This window comes from Camarhynchus parvulus, unplaced genomic scaffold (assembly GCF_901933205.1).
Source record: "Camarhynchus parvulus unplaced genomic scaffold, STF_HiC, whole genome shotgun sequence".
Classification (NCBI taxonomy): domain Eukaryota; kingdom Metazoa; phylum Chordata; class Aves; order Passeriformes; family Thraupidae; genus Camarhynchus; species Camarhynchus parvulus.
This window is the reverse complement of record NW_022148237.1, coordinates 260,018-283,136: the sequence shown is the minus strand read 5'-3', so window position 1 is coordinate 283,136 and position 23,119 is coordinate 260,018. Positions and strand designations below refer to the sequence as shown.

At 54.0% G+C, this 23,119-nt stretch overlaps 3 protein-coding genes across 4 annotated transcripts in view; 1 reads left to right on the top strand and 2 right to left on the bottom strand.

Annotated features, from left to right (window-relative positions):
• FAU (FAU ubiquitin like and ribosomal protein S30 fusion) overlaps window positions 1-23,119 on the top strand; it is a 581,541-nt gene that overhangs the window by 498,712 nt on the left and 59,710 nt on the right. The window lies entirely within an intron of this gene.
• DPF2 (double PHD fingers 2) lies at window positions 630-17,113 on the bottom strand. 2 transcript variants are annotated; one of them, XM_030969978.1, is made up of 12 exons: window positions 16,970-17,113; window positions 14,624-14,784; window positions 13,622-13,729; window positions 12,360-12,523; window positions 11,317-11,409; window positions 11,044-11,122; window positions 9,814-9,855; window positions 5,337-5,474; window positions 3,509-3,637; window positions 2,601-2,713; window positions 1,811-1,892; window positions 630-825 (listed from the first exon to the last, which is right to left on the bottom strand). In XM_030969978.1, exons 1-12 carry the CDS (start codon window positions 16,999-17,001, stop codon window positions 749-751), a joined length of 1,218 nt encoding a protein of 405 aa, XP_030825838.1. In that variant the 5' UTR covers window positions 17,002-17,113; the 3' UTR covers window positions 630-748. The 2 variants fall into 2 exon arrangements, with proteins under 2 accessions (XP_030825838.1, XP_030825837.1); XM_030969977.1 differs by lacking the exon at window positions 9,814-9,855.
• Window positions 18,813-22,578, bottom strand: CDC42EP2 (CDC42 effector protein 2). The gene is given in 3 exon segments (XM_030970000.1): window positions 18,813-20,636; window positions 21,689-22,055; window positions 22,058-22,578. Coding segments are annotated over 2 exon segments (606 nt in total). The 5' UTR covers window positions 22,314-22,578; the 3' UTR covers window positions 18,813-20,636; window positions 21,689-21,705.

Here is a 23,119-nt window from a genome sequence, read left to right as displayed (position 1 = left end):
GGGTGGGGGAGGGGCCGGGAGCATCCTGAGGGGGGGGATAAAAATGAAGGAAAACGGAATAAAAAATCCCTAAAATCCCTCAAAAAAAGGGAAAAAAAAAGCCCCAAAATCGCCCCAGAATTCCCCCAAAAAAAAAAAAGGGGGAAAAGGAAAGTTTGGGGGAGGGGGGTGAGTTTTGGGGTGAAATCCTGGGAATTGGGGAGGAAGGGACGAAAGTCACCCCAAAAATGTCACCCTGGGGGGGTCATCCCAAAAAATGTCAGGAGGGGAAAAAATTGGGAAAGAAAGGAGCCAAAATTGGGAAAAGGGAGGGAAAAAAAAGAGGTGGAATGAAGGGAATGGGAGAGTTTAAAAAAAAAGGATGGAAAAAAGAAGGGGAAAAGGGAAATAGAGGGAGAAAAGGGAATGAGAGGATCAAAAAAAAAAGGAAAATAATAAAAAAAAGGGAAATAAAAGAAAAAGGACCCCCCCCAAAAAAAGAGAAAAAAACGGGGGAAAAAGGGGGAAAAGGACCCAAAAAAATGGGAAAAGGACCCAAAAAAAAGGGGAAAAGGACCCAAAAAAAAAGGGGGAAAAGGACACAAAAAAAAGGGAAAAAATGGGAAAAAGGACCCAAAAAAAAGGGAAAAAATGGGAAAAAGGACCCAAAAAAAGGGGAAATAAAAGGCCCCGAAGCCGAGGGGGTGAGGATGAGGAGGGCCAGGGATGGGGGTGAGGGCGAGGATGAGGATGGGGAGGAAGAGCGGGATCAGGAGCTGTTCTGGTTCTGGTAAATCGACGCCTTCTCCTTGAGCAGGTCCAGGCAGAGGTGGCAGCTCCAGCTCCCTGCAAAAAGAGTTAATGAACCAATTAATGAACCAGTTAACGAACCAGTTAATGAATCATGGGGGTTAATGAGAGAGGAGGGGGGTGGGGAGGGGAAGGAGGGAGAGGAGGAAGAGGAGGAGGAGGAGGAAGGAAGAGAATAAAGGAAGTGGAGGGAGGAAGAGGAGGAGGAAGAGGAGGAATAAAGGAGGAAGAGAAGAGGAAGGGAGGGAGAGGATGGAGAGGAAGAGGAGGAAGAGCCAAGAGGAGGAAGAGGGAGAGGAAAGAAAGGAGGAGGAAAAGGAGAATGAAGGAAGAGGAAGAAGAGCAGGAAAAAGAGGAGGAAAAGGAGGAAGAAGAGGAAGAAGAAGAGGAGGAAAAGGAGAAGGAAAAGGAGGGAAGGAGAGGAGGAAGAGGAAGATTTGGGACAATAAAACACCTCCCCACATCCCAGAAGGAAACCCAGGAAGAACCTGGAGGGATTGGGGAACCCAGGGGAGGATTTGGGGTGGAATCCTGAGGGATCGGGAATTTCAGGGGGGTTTTTGGGGTGGAATCCCAGGAGATCGGGAATTTGAGGGAAGGTTCTGGGGCGGGATCCCAGGGGACTGGGAACTCCAAGGGGGTTTTGGGGTGGAACTCCCGGGGAATCAGGAACCCCAGGAACCCCAGGGTGGGTTTTGGGGTGGGATCCCGGGGGAATCAGGAACCCCAGGGTGGGTTTTGGGGTGGAATCCCGAGGGATCAGGAACCCCAGGAGCCCCAGGGTGGGTTTTGGGGTGGGATCCCGAGGGATCAGGAACCCCAGGAGCCCCAGGGTGGGTTTTGGGGTGGGATCCCGGGGATCAGGAACCCCAGGGTGGGTTTTGGGGTGGAATCCCGGGGAATCAGGAACCCCAGGGTGGGTTTTGGGGTGGAATCCCAGGAATCAGGAACCCCAGGGTGGGTTTTGGGGTGGAATCCCGGGGGATCAGGAACCCCAGGGTGGGTTTTGGGGCGGACTCACCCTCGGGGGGCTCGGACATGGGCGGGGTCAGGCAGTACATGTGGTACCCACGGTCGCAGTCGTCACAGAACAGCAGCTGGTCCTGCCCCGGGCACATTCCCATCATCCCAAAATCCCCATTTTCCCACCCAAAAAAAGCCTCTCCCTCAAGGATTTCCCCCTGCCCACCAACGCTGTCCTCCCCCGTATCCAGAAGGTTCTGGAAAGCAGGAAGATTTTTGGGGTGATTAAAAGCCCAGGATTTCTCCCAGAACGGCTCTGGGATCCTGCAGATTATCCAAATCCGGGTTTTTTTCCCCCAAAAAAACCATTCCTGGGTCACATGGACTCCTAAAGCCCAAGGATTTCCCCCACCAAAGAGCCTCCAGTGGGAATTCTGGGCCATTCCCAGGTGGTTTTGGGGCAATCCCAGGTGGTTTTGGGGCCATTCCCAGGTGGCTTTTTGGTACTCCCAGGCGATTTTTGGCCATTCCCAGGTGGATTTTAGGGCTCTTCAAGGTGCTTTGGGCACCCCCAGATGATTTTTTGGGCCATTCCCAGGTGGTTTTGGGGCCATTCCCAGGTGACTTTGGCCCCCCCAGGTGATTTTTGGGCCATTCCCAGGTGATTTTTGGGCACCCCCAGGTGCTTGGGGCACTCTCAGATGGTTTTTGGCCATTCCCAGGTGATTTTTGGGCCGTTCCCAGATGATTTTTGGGCCATTCCCAGGTGATTTTTGGGCCCCCCCAGGTGATTTTTGGGCCGTTCCCAGGTGATTTTTTGGCCCCCCCAGGTGGGGTTTGTCTCTCACGTCGTTCTCGGAGGTGCCGCAGATGTTGCAGCACTTGCACTCGATGCACTGCCAGCGGTACGTCTTCACCGCCGCCATCATCACCGGCGTGAACTGCAGGCACGACGGGTGCCCTGGGGACAGCGGGGACATCGGCGGCACGTTGGGGACATCGGGGACATCCAGAGGGATTGGGGACATCGGGGACATGGCAGGGACATCAGGGACATTGGGGATACTGGGGACGTTGGGGGGATACTGGGGACATCAGAGGACACTGGGGGCATTGGGGACACATCAGGGACATCGGGGACATGGCAGGGACATCAGGGACATCGGGGACATTGGGGACATCAGGGACATCCAGGGCATTGGGGACATCGGGGACATTGGGGGGATTGGGGACATCAGGGACATTGGGGACATCCAGAGGGATTGGGGACATTGGGGACATGGCAGGGACATCAGGGACATTGGGGATACTGGGGACGTTGGGGGGATACTGGGGACATTGGGGACACATCAGGGACATTGGGGACATGGCAGGGACCCAACCCAACCATTCCCCAGTTCCTGCCCCTCTCCAGCCCAATCCGAGCTCGCCCAGGAGAGGGAAACCCTGGGACCCCAGACCCCGAATGTGCCCCCAGACCCCGAATGTCCCCCATTCCTATCCCAGAATGAAACCCTGGGACCCCAGACCCCGAATGTGCCCCCCATTCCCATCCCAGAATGAAACCCTGGGACCCCAGACCCCGAATGTCCCCCCATTCCCATCCCAGAATGAAACCCTGGGACCCCAGACCCCGAATGTCCCCCCATTCCCATCCCAGAGGGAAACCCTGGGACCCCAGACCCCGAATGTGCCCCCATTCCCATCCCAGAGGGAAGCCCTGGGACCCCAGACCCCGAATGTGGCCGTGTCTGACCGGAGCGGCCGCAGTCGGAGCAGGACACGAGCTCCTCGGGCTGTCCCGTCTTCTTGTTGATCTTGGAGTCACCCAGGCAGAAGTCGCAGTAATTGTTGGGAAGGGCCAACCCGTCGGGGCCCTTCTTGGCTGGAGAGGGGACAGGAGCAGGGATTGGGGACAGGAGCAGGGATTGGGGAGCGGGGACAGGGAGCAGGGATTGGGGAGCAGGGACAGGAGCAGGGATTGGGGATCAGGGACAGGAGCAGGGATTGGGGAGCAGGGACAGGGAGCAGGGATTGGGGATCAGGGACAGGAGCAGGGAGCAGGGACAGGGAGCCGGGATTGGGGAGCGGGGACAGGAGCAGGGATTGGGGAGCGGGGACAGGAGCAGGGAGCAGGGACAGGGAGCAGGGATTGGGGAGCAGGGACAGGGAGCAGGGATTGGGGAGCAGGGACAGGGAGCAGGGATTGGGGATCAGGGACAGGAGCCGGGATTGGGGAGCGGGGACAGGAGCAGGGAGCAGGGACAGGGAGCAGGGATTGGGGAGCAGGGACAGGGAGCAGGGATTGGGGATCAGGGACAGGAGCAGGGATTGGGGAGCGGGGACAGGAGCAGGGACAGGAGCAGGGAGCAGGGACAGGAGCAGGGAGCAGGGATTGGGGATCAGGGACAGGAGCCGGGATTGGGGAGCGGGGACAGGAGCAGGGAGCAGGGACAGGGAGCAGGGATTGGGGAGCAGGGACAGGGAGCAGGGATTGGGGATCAGGGACAGGAGCAGGGATTGGGGAGCGGGGACAGGAGCAGGGACAGGAGCAGGGAGCAGGGACAGGAGCAGGGAGCAGGGATTGGGGATCAGGGACAGGAGCCGGGATTGGGGAGCGGGGACAGGAGCAGGGAGCAGGGATCAGGGATTAGAGATCAGGGATTAGGGATAAGGGATCAGGGATGAGGGATCAGGGATTGGGGATCAGGGATTGGGGATAAGGGATCAGGGATGAGGGATCAGGGATTGGGGAGCAGGGACAGGAGCAGGGATTGGGGAGCAGGGACAGGAGCAGGGATTGGGGAGCGGGGACAGGAGCAGGGATTGGGGAGCGGGGACAGGGAGCAGGGATTGGGGATCAGGGATGAGGGATCAGGGATTGGGGATCAGGGACAGGAGCAGGGATTGGGGATTAGGGACAGGAGCCGGGATTGGGGATCAGGGACAGGGAGCAGGGATTGGGGACAGGAGCAGGGATTGGGGAGCAGGGAGCAGGGATCAGGGATGAGGGATCAGGGATTGGGGATCAGGGACAGGAGCCGGGATTGGGGATTAGGGACAGGGACAGGGATTGGGGAGCAGGGACAGGGAGCAGGGATTAGAGATCAGGGATTGGGGATAAGGGATCAGGGATGAGGGATCAGGGATCAGGAATCAGAGATTAGGGATCAAGGATGAGGGATTGGGAACAGGGATCAGGGATTAAGGGTCAGGAATCAGGGACAAGGATCAGGGATTAGGGATCAGGGACAGCAATCAGGGATCAGGGACAGGGACAAGGATCAGGGATTAGGGATCACGGATTAGAGATCAGGGATCAGGGATTAGGGACAGGGATCGGGATCAGGGATTACAGATGAGGAATCAGGGACAGGGATCAGGGATCAAGGATCAGGGATTAGAGATCAGGATCAGGGATCAGGGATTAGAGATCAGGAATCAGGGACAGGGATCAGGGATCAGCGATTAGAGATCAGGAATCAGGGACAGAGATCAGGGACAGAATTCCCCCTGGAGCCGCTCCCCACTCCGTGGCTGGGTCGCTGCTCAATCCCAGGGGGATTTTGGGGTTTTTCCCTCACATTTCTGCTCCTCGGAGCGCTGGGAGACGGGCGTGGGGGGCTGCGAGTCGTCCTTGTCGTCGCCCTCCTCGTCGGCCAGGTGCGAGTGCGCGTAGTGGTAGCTGAGCCCCGGGCGGTTCTTGTAGCGCTTCCCGCAGACTGCCGGCAAACCCGGGAGATCCGGGAAAACCCGGGAAATCCGGGAAAACCCGGGAAATCCCAGTCAGGGACGGGCAGGGCAGGCAAAGCCCAAAGCCTGAGCCCGCCGGGGCCCAGCCCAGCGCGGGGCTGGGAGAGCAGGGAGGCTGGAATCGGGTGAAAACTGCAGGGAATTGGGTAAAAACTGCATGGGATTGGGTAAAACTGCATGGGATTGGGTAAAAACTGCATGGGATTGGGTAAATCCTGCAGGGAATTGGGTAAAAACTGCACGGAATTGGGTAAAACTGCAGGGAATTGGGTAAAACTGCAGGGAATTGGGTAAAACTGCACGGGATTGGGTAAAACCTGCAGGGAATTGGGTAAAAACTGCACGGAATTGGGTAAAACTGCAGGGAATTGGGTAAAACTGCACGGGATTGGGTAAAACTTGCAGGGAATTGGGTAAATCCTGCAGGGAATTGGGTAAAACCTGCAGGGAATTGGGTAAAACTGCAGGGAATTGGGTAAAACTGCACGGGATTGGGTAAAACCTGCAGGGAATTGGGTAAAACCTGCAGGGAATTGGGTAAAACTGCAGGGAATTGGGTAAAACCTGCAGGGAATTGGGTAAAAACTGCATGGGATTGGGTAAAACTGCAGGGAATTGGGTAAAAACTGCATGGGATTGGGTAAAAACTGCAGGGAATTGGGTAAAACCTGCAGGGAATTGGGTAAAAACTGCATGGGATTGGGTAAAACTGCAGGGAATTGGGTAAAACTGCAGGGAATTGGGTAAAAACTGCATGGGATTGGGTAAAACTGCATGGGATTGGGTAAAACTGCATGGGATTGGGTAAATCCTGCAGGGAATTGGGTAAAACCTGCAGGGAATTGGGTAAAACTGCATGGAATTGGGTAAAACTGCATGGGATTGGGTAAAAACTGCATGGGATTGGGTAAAAACTGCATGGGATTGGGTAAAACTGCAGGGAATTGGGTAAAACTGCAGGGAATTGGGTAAAACTGCAGGGAATTGGGTAAAACTGCATGGAATTGGGTAAAACTGCAGGGAATTGGGTAAAACTGCAGGGAATTGGGTAAAAACTGCAGGGAATTGGGTAAAACTGCACGGGATTGGGTAAAACTGCACGGGATTGGGTAAAAACTGCAGGGAATTGGGTAAAAACTGCAGGGAATTGGGTAAAAACTGCAGGGAATTTGGTAAAACCTGCATGGGATTGGGTAAAACTGCACGGGATTGGGTAAAACTGCATGGGATTGGGTAAAACCTGCAGGGAATTGGGTAAAAACTGCATGGGATTGGGTAAAACTGCAGGGAATTGGGTAAAACTGCATGGGATTGGGTAAAAACTGCAGGGAATTGGGTAAAACCTGCAGGGAATTGGGTAAAAACTGCACGGGATTGGGTAAAAACTGCAGGGAATTGGGTAAAACTGCAGGGAATTGGGTAAAACCTGCAGGGAATTGGGTAAAAACTGCATGGGATTGGGTAAAAACTGCATGGGATTGGGTAAAACTGCATGGGATTGGGTAAAAACTGCAGGGAATTGGGTAAAACTGCAGGGAATTGGGTAAAACTGCATGGAATTGGGTAAAACTGCATGGGATTGGGTAAAACTGCATGGGATTGGGTAAATCCTGCAGGGAATTGGGTAAAAACTGCATGGGATTGGGTAAATCCTGCAGGGAATTGGGTAAAAACTGCATGGGATTGGGTAAAAACTGCATGGGATTGGGTAAAAACTGCATGGGATTGGGTAAAAACTGCATGGGATTGGGTAAAAACTGCACGGAATTGGGTAAAACTGCAGGGAATTGGGTAAAACTGCAGGGAATTGGGTAAAACTGCACGGGATTGGGTAAAACCTGCAGGGAATTGGGTAAAACTGCATGGGATTGGGTAAAACTGCAGGGAATTGGGTAAAACCTGCAGGGAATTGGGTAAAACTGCATGGGATTGGGTAAAACTGCAGGGAATTGGGTAAAACTGCAGGGAATTGGGTAAAACTGCAGGGAATTGGGTAAAAACTGCATGGGATTGGGTAAATCCTGCAGGGAATTGGGTAAAACTGCAGGGAATTGGGTAAAACTGCAGGGAATTGGGTAAAACTGCAGGGAATTGGGTAAAACTGCACGGGATTGGGTAAAAACTGCAGGGAATTGGGTAAAACTGCACGGGATCCCAAAGGAATTTCAGGTAAATTCCCGCGGGATCCCAAAGGAATTCCAGGGAATGACCCAAAATCCCAAAGGAATTCCAGGTAAAACACCATGGAAACCCTAAGGAATTCCAGGCATTAGGAATTCCAGGTGAATTCCCTGGGATCCCAAAGGAATTCCAGATTTCCCGTCCCAAAAAACCCCACCCTGAGTTTAAAAACCGAGGGAAGGGGAAACTTGGGAATTCTGGGGTTCCGAGGAGGGATTCGGCAGCGGCCGTGGATCCATCCCAGCTCCTCAGAACCCCAAAATCCATCGGTTTTCCCGTTTCCCACCCCGGAATTTGGGAGATTTCCGCCTCCACCCGGCTCCTCGCGGATCAGGGAACGGGCTCCAGCTCCCCAGCGCTGCTTTTCCAGGGATTTTTGGGGTTTTTCCTCATCCAAGGACACCCCAAAAATCCCTTTCCAGCCCCGTTTTGGTGTGGGAAGGATGAGCCCGAGGAATTGGGGTCAAATCCCAAAAAAGCAGCGCCAGAGGGGGAACTCCAGGGCTTGGTGCAAATGTTTCTAAGTTTCCCTTGCATTTTCCCTAAAATTGGGAATGAGCTGCTTTGGGATGGGATTTCCTGATTTTGGAGCTTTTCCAGAACCCCGTGGAAGTTTCTGGATCTGCTTCCACCTCAGGATCCCCTCAGACCACGGAAAAATCAGGGAAAAAGCAGCTGGATCAGGGAAAACGGGGCTGAACTTCCAAAGGGAGGCTCCTGCAGCCCAGGCTGGGCTTTTTGGGATAAAAACCCCACGGGAATCACCCCGGGATCTGCGGGGTTTGCGGGAAAAACGGGCTCGGAGCAGCAGCAAGGAAAAAGCGGCAATCCCAGCGTGATTCCCATGAAATTCCCGCTTCCCTCCCCACCCACGGGGCTCCAAAATCTCCTTTTCTGTCCCCAAAACCTGCAGGACAATCTCCAAGCACGACTCGGGAATTCTCCTCCCGAGGTGAGGAAGAGGAGGCGCCCGGGAATGTCCCGAATCCCCCTCCCCACCTGGGGCCCATCCCCAGTTCTGGGGCTTTTTTGAGGCAAAACTCCGCGGATTTGGAGCGGGAAAACAACCGGGGGGGGGGGTTGGAGGCAGCGGCACATCCTGGGATTTGGGATTTGGGGTGGAAACTCTGGGATTTGGGTTAGAAACTGCAGAATTTGGGGTGAAAACGGCAGGATTTGAGGTGGAAACTGCAGAATTTGGGTCCAAACTCTGGGATTTAGGGTGGAAACGCTGGGATTTGGGGTGCAAACTGCAGAATTTGGGGTGGGAACTCCAGGATTTGGGGTGGAAACTCCAGGATTGAGGTGGAAACTCCAGGATTTGAGGTGGAAACTCCGGGATTTGGGGTGGAAAGTGCAAAATTTGGGCGCAAACTCTGGGATTTAGGGTGCAAACTGCAGAATTTGGAGAGGAAACTGCAGAATTTGGGGTGGAAACTCCGGGATTTGGGTGCAAACCCCGGGATTTGGGTGCAAACTCCGGGATTTAGGGTGCAAACTCTGGGATTTGGGTGCAAACCCCGGGATTTGGGTGCAAACTCTGGGATTTGGGGTGCAAACTCCCGGATTTGGGTTCAAACTCCCGGATTTGGGTTCAAACTCTGGGATTTGGGTGCAAACTCTGGGATTTGGGGTGCAAACTCTCGGGATTTGGGGTGCAAACTCTGGGATTTGGGTGCAAACTCCGGGATTTGAGTGCAAACCCCAGGATTTGGGTGCAAACTCTGGGATTTGGGGTGCAAACTCCGGGATTTGGGGTGCAAACTCCCGGATTTGGGTGCAAACTCCCGGATTTGGGTGCAAACTCCAGGATTTGGGTGCAAACTCCGGGATTTGGGCACAAGCTCCGTGTTTTTCCCATTGCTGGCTCCACGGGGGGGGCTGTTAATCTTTGTTTTCCCGGCCCCGTTCCCTGCTGGAAAAGGGTCAGGGGGCGCTGACGTCGCTCCCGTGGCCTTTGGCTTCTCCCTCCCCTCCTCCCGCCCACCCCGCGGCGGAATTTGGGATTATTTTGTTTTTGGTTTTTTTTGGTTTTTTTGTTGTTTTTTTTTGCGGGAGGTGGAAAAAAAAAAAAAAAAAAAAAAGGAGGAAAAGCAGGAAAAACGAGCAGAGAGAGAGCGGAACTACCTCGGTCGGGAGGTTTCAAGGAATGCTTTTGTTTGTAACTGTCTGAAACACAGAAAGAGAAGTCGTGAGAGGACACACGGACGCACACACGCGCACGCGCACACACACACACGGAAAAACGGGGAAAAAAGGGCAGGAAAAGCACAACCTCAGGGAGCCAGGGGGAGAATTAGTGCTGGGAAGTGGCAGGACAGGAGGAAGAAGAGAGAAAAAGGAGCTGGCGAAGCTTCCCTCGCGTTCCCCATCCCGTTATCCCCGCGATTCACGGATCGGGGCACGGGAGGGACGGAGCCCCCGCTCCGAGGGTTTTGCTGGAATTCCCAGATCCTTAAGGGAGGGCTGGGAATGGCTCCCAGGGACTGGGATGTGACTGGGATGAAAGGGAGGGAACCTCCCCGGCCTTTGGGGCTGTTGGGGGAGTTTATTCTCATTTTTATCCTGTTTTGTATCCTGGTTTTTGTATCCTGGTTTTTTTATCCTGGTTTTTGTATCCTGGTTTTTATCCTGGTTTTTGTATCCTGGTTTTTAGCCTGGTTTTTGTATCCTGGTTTTTAGCCTGGTTTTTGTATCCTGGTTTTTGTATCCTGGTTTTTATCCTGGTTTTTGTATCCTGGTTTTTGTATCCTGGTTTTTAACCTGGTTTTTATCCTGGTTTTTGTATCCTGGTTTTTAGCCTGGTTTTTATCCTGGTTTTTGTATCCTGGTTTTTATCCTGGTTTTTGTATCCTGGTTTTTAGCCTGGTTTTTGTATCCTGGTTTTTGTATCCTGGTTTTTATCCTGGTTTTTATCCTGGTTTTTGTATCCTGGTTTTTGTATCCTGGTTTTTATCCTGGTTTTTATCCTGGTTTTTGTATCCTGGTTTTTATCCTGGTTTTTGTATCCTGGTTTTTGTATCCTGGTTTTTGTATCCTGGTTTTTATCCTGGTTTTTGTATCCTGGTTTTTATCCTGGTTTTTAGCCTGGTTTTTGTATCCTGGTTTTTGTATCCTGGTTTTTGTATCCTGGTTTTTGTATCCTGGTTTTATCCTGGTTTTTGTATCCTGGTTTTTGTATCCTGGTTTTTATCCTGGTTTTTGTATCCTGCTGCTCTCCCCGGTATTCCCAGTGGGAAAACTCCATCCACAGCTGCAGGGGAGGGAGGCGAGAGCCAGCCCTGCCCTCCCTGGGGGTGGGTGGGGGTCTCAGCCCCCTGCACCCCCCAAGCCCACCCGGGGTCCCCCAGCACTCACTGTCACACGCGTAGGGTTTGTCCCTGTCCTCCAGGATGGCGGCATCCAGCTTCTTCCGAGCCCCCCCGACGCCTTTTCCCTGGGAAAAAACGGAATTTGGGCAAAATCCGGGATGGGGAGCAAGGCAAGGAGCGCGCCAACAGTGCCCCGCGGTGGGAACGGCCCGGAAACGACCACGGATCCCCGGGAATTTGGGTAAAATGAGGCGCAAGTCCTGGTTTGCGGAAGGGGCTCGCTCGCAGGGATTGTCCGGGATTGCTGGGAACCGCTCACCTTGGCCTTGCCCTTCCCTCTCCGCTTGGGCGTGTCCTCCTCGTAATCCTCGTCGTCCAGATCGTCCAGGAAATCGTCGGGCTCCAGGATGCGCTGGGAACGAACACAGGGGTTACCGGGGAAAATGGGGAAAAAACGGGGGGAAAAACGGGAAAAACTGAAAAAAATGGGGGAAAGTGAAAAAATTGGAAAAAAAAAAGCAGAAAATGGGAAGAACGGGAAAAATGGGAAAAAATGGGGAAACAGGAGGGGATGCAGGAGGGGCCACAGCTGGAATTCCCAGTACCCCGAATTCCCATTGGAACTCCCTGTATCCTGAATTCCTGGAGTTCCTGGTATCCCGAATTCCCAATTCCCAAATTCCCAATTCCCAGCTGGAATTCCCAGTATCCCCAATTCCTGGTCTCCAGCATCCCGAATTCCCGGTCCCCGGTGTCCCATATTCCCATTTCCCACTGGAATTCCCATTGGAATTCCTGTTGGAATTCCCGGTATCCCGAATTCCCAATTCCCGTTGGAATTCCCGTTGGAATTCCTGGCATCCCGAGTTCCCGGTTCCCATCTGGAATTCCCACTGGAATTCCTGAGTTCCTGGTTCCCATGTGGAACTCCCGGTTCCCATGTGGAATTCCCGGTTCCCATGTGGAACTCCCGGTTCCCATGTGGAATTCCCGGTTCCCATGTGGAGTTCCCGGTTCCCATCTGGAGTTCCCGGTTCCCAGCTGGAATTCCCAGTTCCCATGTGGAATTCCCAGTTCCCAGCTGGAATTCCCAGTTCCCATGTGGAACTCCCGGTTCCCATTTGGAGTTCCCGGTTCCCATGTGGAACTCCCGGTTCCCATGTGGAACTCCCCGGTTCCCAGTGGAGTTCCCGGTTCCCATGTGGAGTTCCCGGTTCCCATGTGGAGTTCCCGGTTCCCATGTGGAACTCCCGGTTCCCATGTGGCGTTCCCGGTTCCCATGTGGAGTTCCCGGTTCCCATGTGGAATTCCGGTTCCCATGTGGCGTTCCCGGTTCCCATGTGGAGTTCCCGCTCTCCCCACCTTCCGCGCGCGGCTGTTGGTGACCGGGAACTCGCCCAGGCTGTCGTCGTCCATGCGCGGGTCGGGCAGCGCGCGCTTCTCCAGGGGATCCGTCCTGAGCAGCGCCTCCAGGCTGCTCCCGTCCTGCGCCAGCAGCCCCTCCTTCTTCAGCGCCTGCTCCGCGTCTGCCAGAGGGGAAAACGGGGAAAAAACTGAGAAAAATGGGAAAAACAACGGGGGGAATGGGGGCAATACAATGGGGCAAAATGGGGATAAATGGGGATAAATGGGAGAGCAGCCCCTCCTTCTTCAGCGCCTGCTCCGCGTCTGGCAGAGGGGAAATGGGGAAAAAACTGAGAAAAATGGGAAAAACAACGGGGGAAATGGGGACAATACAATGGGGGAAAATGGGGACAATACAGTGGGGGAAAATGGGGATAAATGGGAGAGCGGCCCCTCCTTCTTCAGCACCTGCTCTGTGTCTGGGAGAGGGGAAAATGGGGAAAAAATGAGAAAAATGGGAAAAACAACGGGGTGAAATGGGGAAAAAACTGAGAAAAATGGGAAAAACAATGGGGGGAAAAATAGGGGAAAACGGGAGAAATACAATGGGGGAAAATGGGGCAAAACCCAGAGAAAAATGGGGAAAAACAACAGGGGAAATTGGGAGAATACACTGGGGAAACTGGCAGACATACAATGCGGAAAATGGGGATAAAGGGGAAAATGGGGCACCCTAAAACTTCAGAAAAATGGGAAAACAAAGGGGAAAAATGGGAAAAGTGGCGAAAAACTCCAGAGCCTGCTCCACGTCTGGGAGAGAGGGAAAATGGGGAAAAATGAGAAAAATGGGAAAAACAAAGGGGGGAAATAGGGGAAAACCCAGAAAAAATGGGAGAGCAGCCCCTCCTTCTTCAGAGCCTGCTCTGCGTCTGGGAGGGGGGAAAATGGGGTAAAGCACAGAGAAAGATGGGGAAAAATCCAGAGAAAGATGGGAAAAGACCCAGAGAAAGATGGGGGAAAACCCAGAGAAAAACGGGGGAAAACCCAGAGGAAAATGGGGATAAATAACGGAGGAAAATGGGAAAAACAATGGGGGACAATGGGAGAGCAGCCCCTTCTTCTTCAGAGCCTGCTCTGCGTCTGGGCACAGGGAAAATGGGGAAAAACCCAGAGAAAAACGGGGGAAAACGGTGAAAAAACGGGAAAAAGGAGGGTGGGTGAGGGATGCTGGCGGATCCAGGTGGAACTCCCAGGAATGCAGCAGGGAGCGGGGGAATTACCGGGTTTGATGGAAGGGAAGGAGAGCCGCGGGTCCTCCGGGGGGTGGGCGCGGCGTTTCTTGCGCCAGCGCCGCGCCGGGTACGAGTAGAGCTGCCCGGCTGCCAAACCTGCAGAGAAATCCCAGAAATCCCCCAAAATCCGGCCAGGGAGGGACAAAACCCCTGGGAATGATCCCAGGTTCTGATAAAACTCCCCAAACTCTGCCAAGGATGTGACAGAACGGCCCAAAGTGGCCCCATCCCCTTCCCCTCCCTGCTGCTTTCCTGTCATTTCCCCATCATTTTCCTGGTGTTTTCCCTTTTTTCCCACTATTTTCCTGGTGTTTTCCCTTTTCCCCCAATGTTTTCTGCCTCCAGCCATTTCCTTGGTGTTTTTCAAGTGTTTTCCTCTAATTCTCCTGGTGTTTGCTCATTACTTTCCCCACTGTTCCCCATCATTCCCCTGTTGTTTCCCCATCATTTCCCTGTTATTTTCCCATTGTTCTCCCAGTGTTTCCTGCCATTTTGCCCTGATTTCCCTATTGTTTTCCATAATTTCCCTGCTGCTTCCCCATTGTTTCCCACCGTTCTCCCATCACTTTCCCACTGTCTTCCCATAACTTCCCTGTTGTTTCCCCATCACTTCCCCATTGTTTCCCATAACTTCCCTGTTGTTTCCCCATCACTTTCCCAGTTTCCCATAATTTCCCTGTTGTTTCCCCATTGTTCTCCCATAGTTTCCCACCATTCTCCCATCATTTCCCTGTTGTTTTCCCATCGTTCTCCCATAGTTTCCTGCCATCCTCCCATCACTTCCCCGTTGTTTCCCATAACTTCCCTGTTGTTTCCCCATCACTTCCCCATTGCTCCCCATCATTTCCCTGTTATTTCCCCATCATTTCCCTGTTGTTTCCCCATCATTTCCCTGTTATTTCTCCATTGTTCTCCCAGTGTTTTCCCACCATTCTCCCACCATTCCCGGCCTTTTCCCGGCGCCGTCCCGGTGTGTCCCCGGGGCCGTACCGGGCCCGCGGTGCCGTTTCTCCATCCAGATGTAGCAGTTGCTCTGGGCCACGCCGGTCTGCGAGTCCAGGAAGGGCAGGCGCACGCGGCGCTCGGCGCAGAGCCGCGCGTTGTAGCTGTGGCACTGCTCCATGGCGTCCCGGTAGTACTGCTCGCCCAGCCTGCAGCGGCACGGATTGGCATTGGGAATGGCACCGGGATTGGCACGGGGAATGGCACTGGGATCAGTGCTAGGAATGGTAGAGGGAATGGTAGAGGGAATGGCAGGGATCAGTGCTGGGAATGGCAGAGGGAATGGCAGAGATTGGCATTGGGAATGGCAGGGATCAGTGCTGGGAATGGCACCGGGAATGGCAGAGATTGGCACAGGGAATGGCACAGGGAATGGCACCGGGAATGGCAGAGATTGGCATTGGGAATGGCAGGGATCAGTGCTGGGAATGGCACAGGGAATGGCAGAGATTGGCACAGGGAATGGCACCAGGAATGGCACAGGGAATGGCAGGGATCAGTGCTGGGAATGGCAGAGGGAATGGCACAGGGATTGGCATGGGAATTGGCACAGGGATTGGCAGGGATCAGTGCTGGGAATGGCAGAGGGAATGACACAGGGATTGGCATGGGAATTGGCACAGGGATTGGCAGGGATCAGTGCTGGGAATGGCACAGGGAATGACACAGGGATTGGCATTGGGAATGGCAGGGATCAGTGCTGGGAATGGCACAGGGAATGGCACAGGGATTGGCATTGGGAATGGCAGGGATCAGTGCTGGGAATGGCACGGGGAATGGCACAGGGATTGGCATGGGAATTGGCACCAGGAACGGCATGGATTGGCATTGGGAATGGCAGGGATCAGTGCTGGGAATGGCACCAGGAATGGCAGAGATTGGCACAGGGAATGGCACCGGGAATGGCAGGGATCAGTGCTGGGAATGGCAGAGGGAATGGCAGAGATTGGCACAGGGAATGGCACCGGGAATGGCACCGGGAATGGCAGAGATTGGCATTGGGAATGGCAGGGATCAGTGCTGGGAATGGCACAGGGAATGGCAGAGGGAATGGCACAGGGAATGGCACCGGGAATGGCACAGGGAATGGCAGGGATCAGTGCTGGGAATGACAGAGGGAATGGCACAGGGATTGGCACGGGGAATGGCAGGATTGGCATAGGGAATGGGAATGGGGCAACGGGGAACCTCTCAGGGATACCAGGAGAATGTCAGGGACACAACCGCAGAGACTCGGGGATACAATGCTGAAGAATTGGAAACTATCAGGGACAAAATCCTGGAGAGTATCAGGGATGAACCTGGAAACCCTCAGGGATGAATCTGGAAACGCTCGGGGGTAAATCTGGAAACTATCAGGGACAAAATCCTGGAGAATATTAGGGATAAAGTGCCCAACTTCCCATTCCTTGGCTTCTCCAGGACACTCACAGGGGTGGGAAGAGAAGGGCAGGAAGGGAAAAGATGGAGCAAAGGGACGGAGAAAGAAAAACAGGGATTTACAGGAAGTAAATACAGAGATTTACAGGAAATACAGGGATTTACAGGAAATACAGGGATTTAGAGTGAAATACAGTAATACGCAGGGAAACACAAGGATTTAAAAAGAAATAAAGGGAATTAGAAGGAAGTGCAGGAATATACAGAGAAACGCAGGGATTCTGAGGGAGATACAGGGATTTTGAGGGAAATACAAGGATTTTCAGGGAAGTACAGGGAAGGATCCCCCCCAGCTCGGCCTCCACAGGACCCTCTGGCTGGGGAAGTTGTGCAGGAATGAACAAGGAATGTACAGGGATATTTAGGCATATTTAGAAATATTTAGGGATATTTAGAGACATTCGGGGATATTCAAGGATGTCCAGGGAATCTCCAGGGATGCACAGGGATGTGTTGGGATGACTCCCCCGTCCTTGGCCTCTACAGGACGCTCGCACACGGAGTTTAGGGATCCATGAGGAAGCACAAGGATACGACATAGGGAATTTTATAGGGAATTTTACAGGGATGAACCCCCCCGGCTTTGCCCTTTGCAGGACCCTCTCAGGGCCAGACCCGGAGGACCCCCCCGGACCCTCCCAGGCTCTCCCCCCTCAAGTCTCTGCGGCCCTCCCGGTGCTGAGGGGGATTTGGGGGTGTCCTTAACGCCCCTCTCAGCAAAGTTCATCCCGAACAATGCGCGCGCGTTGCTTCCCCCCTTCCCCCCTCCCCGCCCACTTGGTCCCGTCCGGCGCGCGGGGCCGAAGGGGGGGCCGCGCTTCCCGCGCCCGGCCGGGCCGCACCATTCCCGAGCCGCAGGGGGAGACCGGGGAGGTGGGGGGGACCCGCACTCACAGCTTGACCACATTCTGAACCACCGCCGCCATCTTGGCTCCGCCGCCGGGGCGCCGCGGGGCGCGTGCGCGGAGGGAGGGGCGGGAGGGGCGGGGAGAGGGAGGAGGAGGAGGAGGAGGAGGAGGAGGAGGAGGAGGGAGAGGAAGAGGGATGGAGGGAGGAGGAGGAGGAGCGGGGAGAGGGAAGGGTAGAGAAGGGGGAGGCGGAGGGAGAGGGAGGGCCGGGGGAAGGGAGCGGGGAGTCCTCCCGGCCGCTGGGCGGCGCTGTGCGCAGCGCGCGTGCGCGGGGGGAAAAGGCGGGAAAAGGGGGAGTTGGGGGGGCGAAAGTCTGAGGGGAAAAATGGCGGGAAAAGGATCTGAGGGGAAAAATGCACGGAAAAGAGGAAAATCTGGGAGAAAGGGATGGAAGAAGGTACGGGGAGAAAGGGAGGGCATGGAGATGAAGGGGGGAGGCAGGGTGGGGGGATTGGGGGGAGAATAAGGGGGAGATTGGGCGGGGAGACTGAGGGGGGAAATGGAGGGGGCAGAGTGAGGGCGAAAATGATGGGGAATGAGCGACAAGATGGGGGGAGAATGAGGGAAAAAATGGGAGAGAATAAGGCGGGAGAGTGAGGGAGAAATGGACAGAAAATGAGGGAAAATGATGGCAGAGGATGAGGGGGTTTATCCTGGAAAAAGGAGGACTGAGAGACCCCATTGCTCCCCCTGAAATTATGCTGGGGTTGTGAGATCCCTTCTCCCGATGGATAAAAAAAGAGGGAACAGCCTGGAGTTGTATCAGGGCAGATTTATTGAGGAAAATTCCTGGAATGGGTTGTCCCACCCTGAGATGTGGTGGAATTGCTGTCCTGGAATTATCCCAAAAAAAGCCTGGATGTGGCACACAGAGACTGTTCAGGGGTGACCAGGTTGGATTTGATGATCCCAAAGGTCTTTTTCAACTCAACCTTTCCATGGAAAGGGGTGAGAAGATGGAGAATGGAGAGGGAAATGGGAAGGGAAGGGCAGAGGAGGTTTGGGGGATAAAATGGAAAAGGGGGTGAGGGTTGGGAGGGAAATGAGGGATAAATTGGGGATGGGGGAATGAAACAAAGGATAAATGAGAGCCAGGAGAGGGTGAAATTAGGGATAAGTGAGGATGGATCCCTCAGATCCCAAATCTCCCCAGATTCCTTACGTCTCTTCATCCTCAAAAATTCCTGCCAAAAATTCCCATTTTTGAGCTCTTTTCCCTTTTTATCAAACCTGAATTAACCAAGTAGCCCCAAATTCATCCCCCGGGACAGAGGTCACCCACAGACCCCATTCAGGCATGGTTTGATGTCAGCTTCCAGGTGAATTCCTCATTTCCAGGTGAGTTCCTCATTTCCAGGTGAGTTCCTCACCTCCACATGAATTCCTCACCCCCAGATGAATTCTACTCTTTTTCCTCCCTACTTTCACATCCCACCTGTGGTTTTTTCCCCTGTTTGTTGAGAATTTGCCTTTTTCCCCCAAGGTCACCCTCCCTGGTCAAACCTTCCTCCCTCCTCCTCCTCCTCCTCCTCCTGCTGGTAATCCCAGTTGATGCTGGCGTGGGCGGCGTTAATCCCCTGCCCGGAAATCCCGGGATAAATGAGGAAGTTGGGAGGGAGGCCTGTGCCCCTGCTGGGGTTAATTAATTAACGATTCCAGCCTTGATTGATTCCGCAATAAACTCCCCAAAAAGGGGGAGGGAGCGGGCGCTGAGTCACGGCTGCTCCGGGTGACTCAAATTCTTGGAATTGGGAGTAAATCAGCAAGTTTGGCAACAGCGGTTTGAATAAATCGTTCATTTGGGGAGGGAATAATTAGGGGGGAAGTGAAGGAGGCTCCAGTCCTGTGGAAAGGGATCCCAAGTGATTTATTCATTAATTGGAAAATTAATTAAGGAATTTGGTTTTGGTTTGTTTTTTTTTTTTTGGCAGGAGATGAGATTGGGGAAAAAAACATTTCAGGGATGAAGTGATATTTGGGATAATTTCAGGGATAATAACAGTAATTTTGGGGATAATTTCAGGGGTTTATAGTAGGGAAGAGGGGAAGGAGGAGTGAGAAAAGTAAAATCAGCTTTTCCTGGTTAAAAACCCCCAAATTTGGCAAATTAAAGGAGCTTTTCCAGGACTGGAGCACAGGGGGATAAGTGGGGGGAGAACAGAAAGGAGTGAACAAGGTCCCAAATTAAAGCTGGAACACCCCAGAATTCAGCCCTGAGTTGTGGAAGGGAAAAAACTGGGGGAGAAAAGGGACGAAATGGGAAAAAGGGGGAATTTTGGCTGATTTTGGTTATTTTGAAACAGCTTTGGCAGCGACGATTTCGCAGTTCCTGGGCTGAGGTGGGGCACAAACAGCTCCATCTTTAAATCACTGATTAAGGTGGAACCCAGGAAAACTGGGGTGAAATCCAGGAAAAAAAAGTCCATCCACGTTGTCCCAACCCAGCCCATGTTGGAAAGCCCCCAAAGCGCAGAAACCCGCCCAAAATGAGCCGTTCTGGGCCCGTTTCCCTTCACGTTGTTTGTGGGACAGGAGGGGACACAGAGCCACGTTTCCATCCCAATCTCTGGCCTTAATTAATCACAAACATCCCTGGGGTTAATTAATCACAAACGAGGAGGCTCTGGAACGGCTGGAATTGGTTTGGGGAGGAAAAATCCCCAAATAAATAAAACGTGGACAGAAAGTGGGGGGAGAAAAGAGTTTAGAGCAGGGAAGAGTGGGACCAAATAGAAATGAAACCTGACTGAGCCTAATTAACCTCAGTTTGTGACTTATTTTATGGGTTTATCCCCAAATTCTGGGTGTTTGCACCAAAAGCGGTTTGGGTTTAGCGACGCAGAGGGGGAGGGGAAGGAAGAGGCGGGACAAGGGTTCGTTAACGAGAATCTAATGAGTCATTAGTCAGATAATCTAAATCAGACTCGTTAGGCAATGAGGAACAGCACCAGCGGGGTCAGCGGGGGCCGCGGCTCCGCCCTGGGGGGGATCCCGGCCTCGTTTTGGGCTCAAACTGCCAGAAATCGGTGAAAGGATGGAATCTGTGGCAGGAGCCTGGACAAGGAGGCCCCGCTGGTCCCACCCTGCCCCGCTGGGGCACCAGCAGCGTTTCCAGCGGGGTTTGTGTCCTTGTTCCCCAAAATCCAGCTGGATTCCCCTCGGCATTCCCTGCTCCCGCTCCACCCAAAGAACCCACGATGGACCCCTCGATTCCTGCAGCTCACGTTGGGATTTTTGGTTATTTTTGCTTGTCCTCGACGATTCCCAGTCGCTCCAGTTCACCCCAGAGGGGTTTTTTGGCCCCTCCATGGATTGAGTTCCTAAAACAAGAGCCCCCTTGGGACATCCCAGCTCCTCCACGGGGAGTTTTGGCTTCTCCAAAGGGCGGCGATTTCCCCACCCGTGGGATTTTTCGAAGGATTTCACGGAGCTGAAGTTGAGGTGACAGTTCAGGAGGTTCAGAGCCGTGGAGAACAAACCCCGCTGTACCCCCCGAATCCTCCTGGCCGGAATCTTTGGGAATTCATCCCCAAAGTTTGGGGGATGACTTTCGGTCCGACGGACGCGGGGTCGCGTTTCCCATGCTCAGGAGGAGGTCACTGAGGAGAGCTCGTGGGGGTCACTCTGCTTCTCCCCCGAGGCTGAACCCTCACCTGGAGCGAGGAAAGGAGAGAATCCGAGCTGGAATCTGAGATCCACATGCGAAAAACGCCCAAAATCCATCCTCAAAACCACCCAAAATCCTCCTCCATCACTGCAACAACAAAAACCAAAATCCATCCTCAAAAACACCCAAAATCCTCCTCCATCCTCATCCTCACCGTCCATTTCCCAATGCCTTCACCCAACCTGGAATTTGAGATCCACATCCAAAAAATGCCCAAAATCCATCCTCATCCTCAAAACCACCCAAAATCCTCCTCCCTCCTCATCCTTGCCATCCATTTCCCAAGCTGCAATCTGAGATCCACATCCGAAAAACGCCCAAAATCTTCCATCCCCATCCTGAAACAACACCCAAAATCCTCCTCTGTCCTCATCCTCACCGTCCATTTCCCAACGCCTTCACCCAACCTGGAATTTGAGATCCACATCCAAAAAACGCCCAAAATCTTCCATTCCCATCGTCATCCTCAAACAACACCCAAAATCCTCCATTCCCATCCTCATCCTCAAACAACACCCAAAATCCTCCTCTGTCCTCATCCTCACCATCTATTTTCCAAGCTGGAATCTGAGATCCACATCCGAAAAACGCCCAAAATCCATCCTCATCCTCAAAAACAGCCAAAATCTTTCATTCCCAACCTCATCCTCACTGTCCATTTCCCAAAGCCTTCACCCAAGCTGCGATCTGAGATCCACATCCAAAATCCTCCATTCCCATCCTCATCCTCAAAAACAGCCAAAATCTTCCATCCCCATCCTCATCCTCAAACAACACCCCAAATCCTCCATTCCCATCCTCATCCTCAAAAAACACCCAAATTCCTCCTCCGTCCTCATCCTCACCGTCCGTTTCCAAAGCTGGAATCTGAGATCCACATCCAAAGCCACCCAAAATCCTCCTCCATCCTCATCCTCAAACAACACCCCAAATCCTCCATCCCCATCCTCATCCTCACCGTCCATTTCCCAGTGCCTTCACCCAAGCTGCAATCTCAGATCCACACCCCAAATCCTCCATCCCCATCCTCATCCTCACCGTCCGTTTCCCGTGGATCACGTCAGGATCTCGGGCCGGGCGGCGGCGCCGCGCTCGGCCTGGTGCCTGTCCATGACCTGCAGCACGTCCTCCAGGATGGACGGCCCCAGGTCCACGTGCAGGGACAGCAGCGAGCCGGCGTGCGACAGGAAGGGCTCGGCCTCGCCGTTGGCGGCCAGCCGGGGACACGGCGATGGTGGTGATGATGGTGACGCCGGTGACGCCGCGGCCTCGTCCAGGTGCAGCCGCGGCGGTTTCGGCGGAGCCTGCGCCGCGGGCAGCGTCAGAGCCTGAGCGGCGCCGAGCACCGGCAGAGAAATCGCGTTCTTGAGCAGCGGCGACGGCGCGGCCGCCTCGCCGCCGCCGACATGGTGGCCGTGCGCGAGAACTCGAACGGCGCCGCCGCCTCGCCGCGCTCGCCGCCGCGGGGCAGCAGGTGGAACTTGCCCTGCAGGAAGGAGATGTCCCCGAACGTGTCGCTCTCACCGCCGCTGCCCACGTGGATGGTGTGGCGGAAATCGCCCAGCGGAGGGCTGATCATGTCCGAGGAGAGGATGTCCCGGAGCTTCTCCTTCTTGCCCTTGCGGCTGCCCCTCTTCAGGTAGATGGGCACCTTGGTGGACATGGCGGCTCAGCACAGCCTGGGGAGGAACGAGGAGAGGGGAAACGCTCAGCTCGGACTCCTCGACCCTCAGGAACGAAGCCCGGATCTTCCCCTGCTGCGCCAGCGACACCCAAAGGAGCAGGTAATGAGATGCAGGAGCAGGGAAACGCAGGATTTGGGTGTTTAGGGAGGAGCCGGGGTGTGCAGTTGGAGGTCAGGAGAGCAGAGTGCTGAGAAGAGGCGTTTTTAACCCAAAAGGGATTTCCTCACCCTGATCTGCTCTCTCCTCGGCCCCACCCAGCCCAGCTGAAGTAAAAACCAGAAATTTCGGAGATTTGGGGCCAGAAGGGGAAGGAAGTTGGGGTTTCCCCCGTTTCAGTCGTGAACTCTGAGTTCAGCTGTTGAATCTGGGCCGGATTTTCCAGCTCTGGGGAGAAATGAGGCAAAAATGGGAATTTTTGGTGCCATGAATGCATCCAGCCTTGGGATTCACCTCAGTGGGAGGGAAAAAGGGATGGAACGGGTTTGGGGCCTCCGGAACATTCCCTGTTAAATCAGCAAGGGGAAAGTTCTGGCGGTTTTCACCCTCAGCACGAGTTTTCAGGGGAAAAAAAATTCCATCCGTCCCTGGTTTTGTGAGCGCGGCGCCGCCGGCAAGGACAGAGCTGTGTGAGGGATTTAGGGACGGGTTTGTCCTGGGCTGGACACCCTGAGGGGCCTCTCCGGCCGGAACTCGACCCAGAAAAGTCCCGGGAGGATTTATCCCTAAAACCACAACAACAACAACACCACCAATGCCCCGAGGGATGGAAAATCCCAATTCCCCT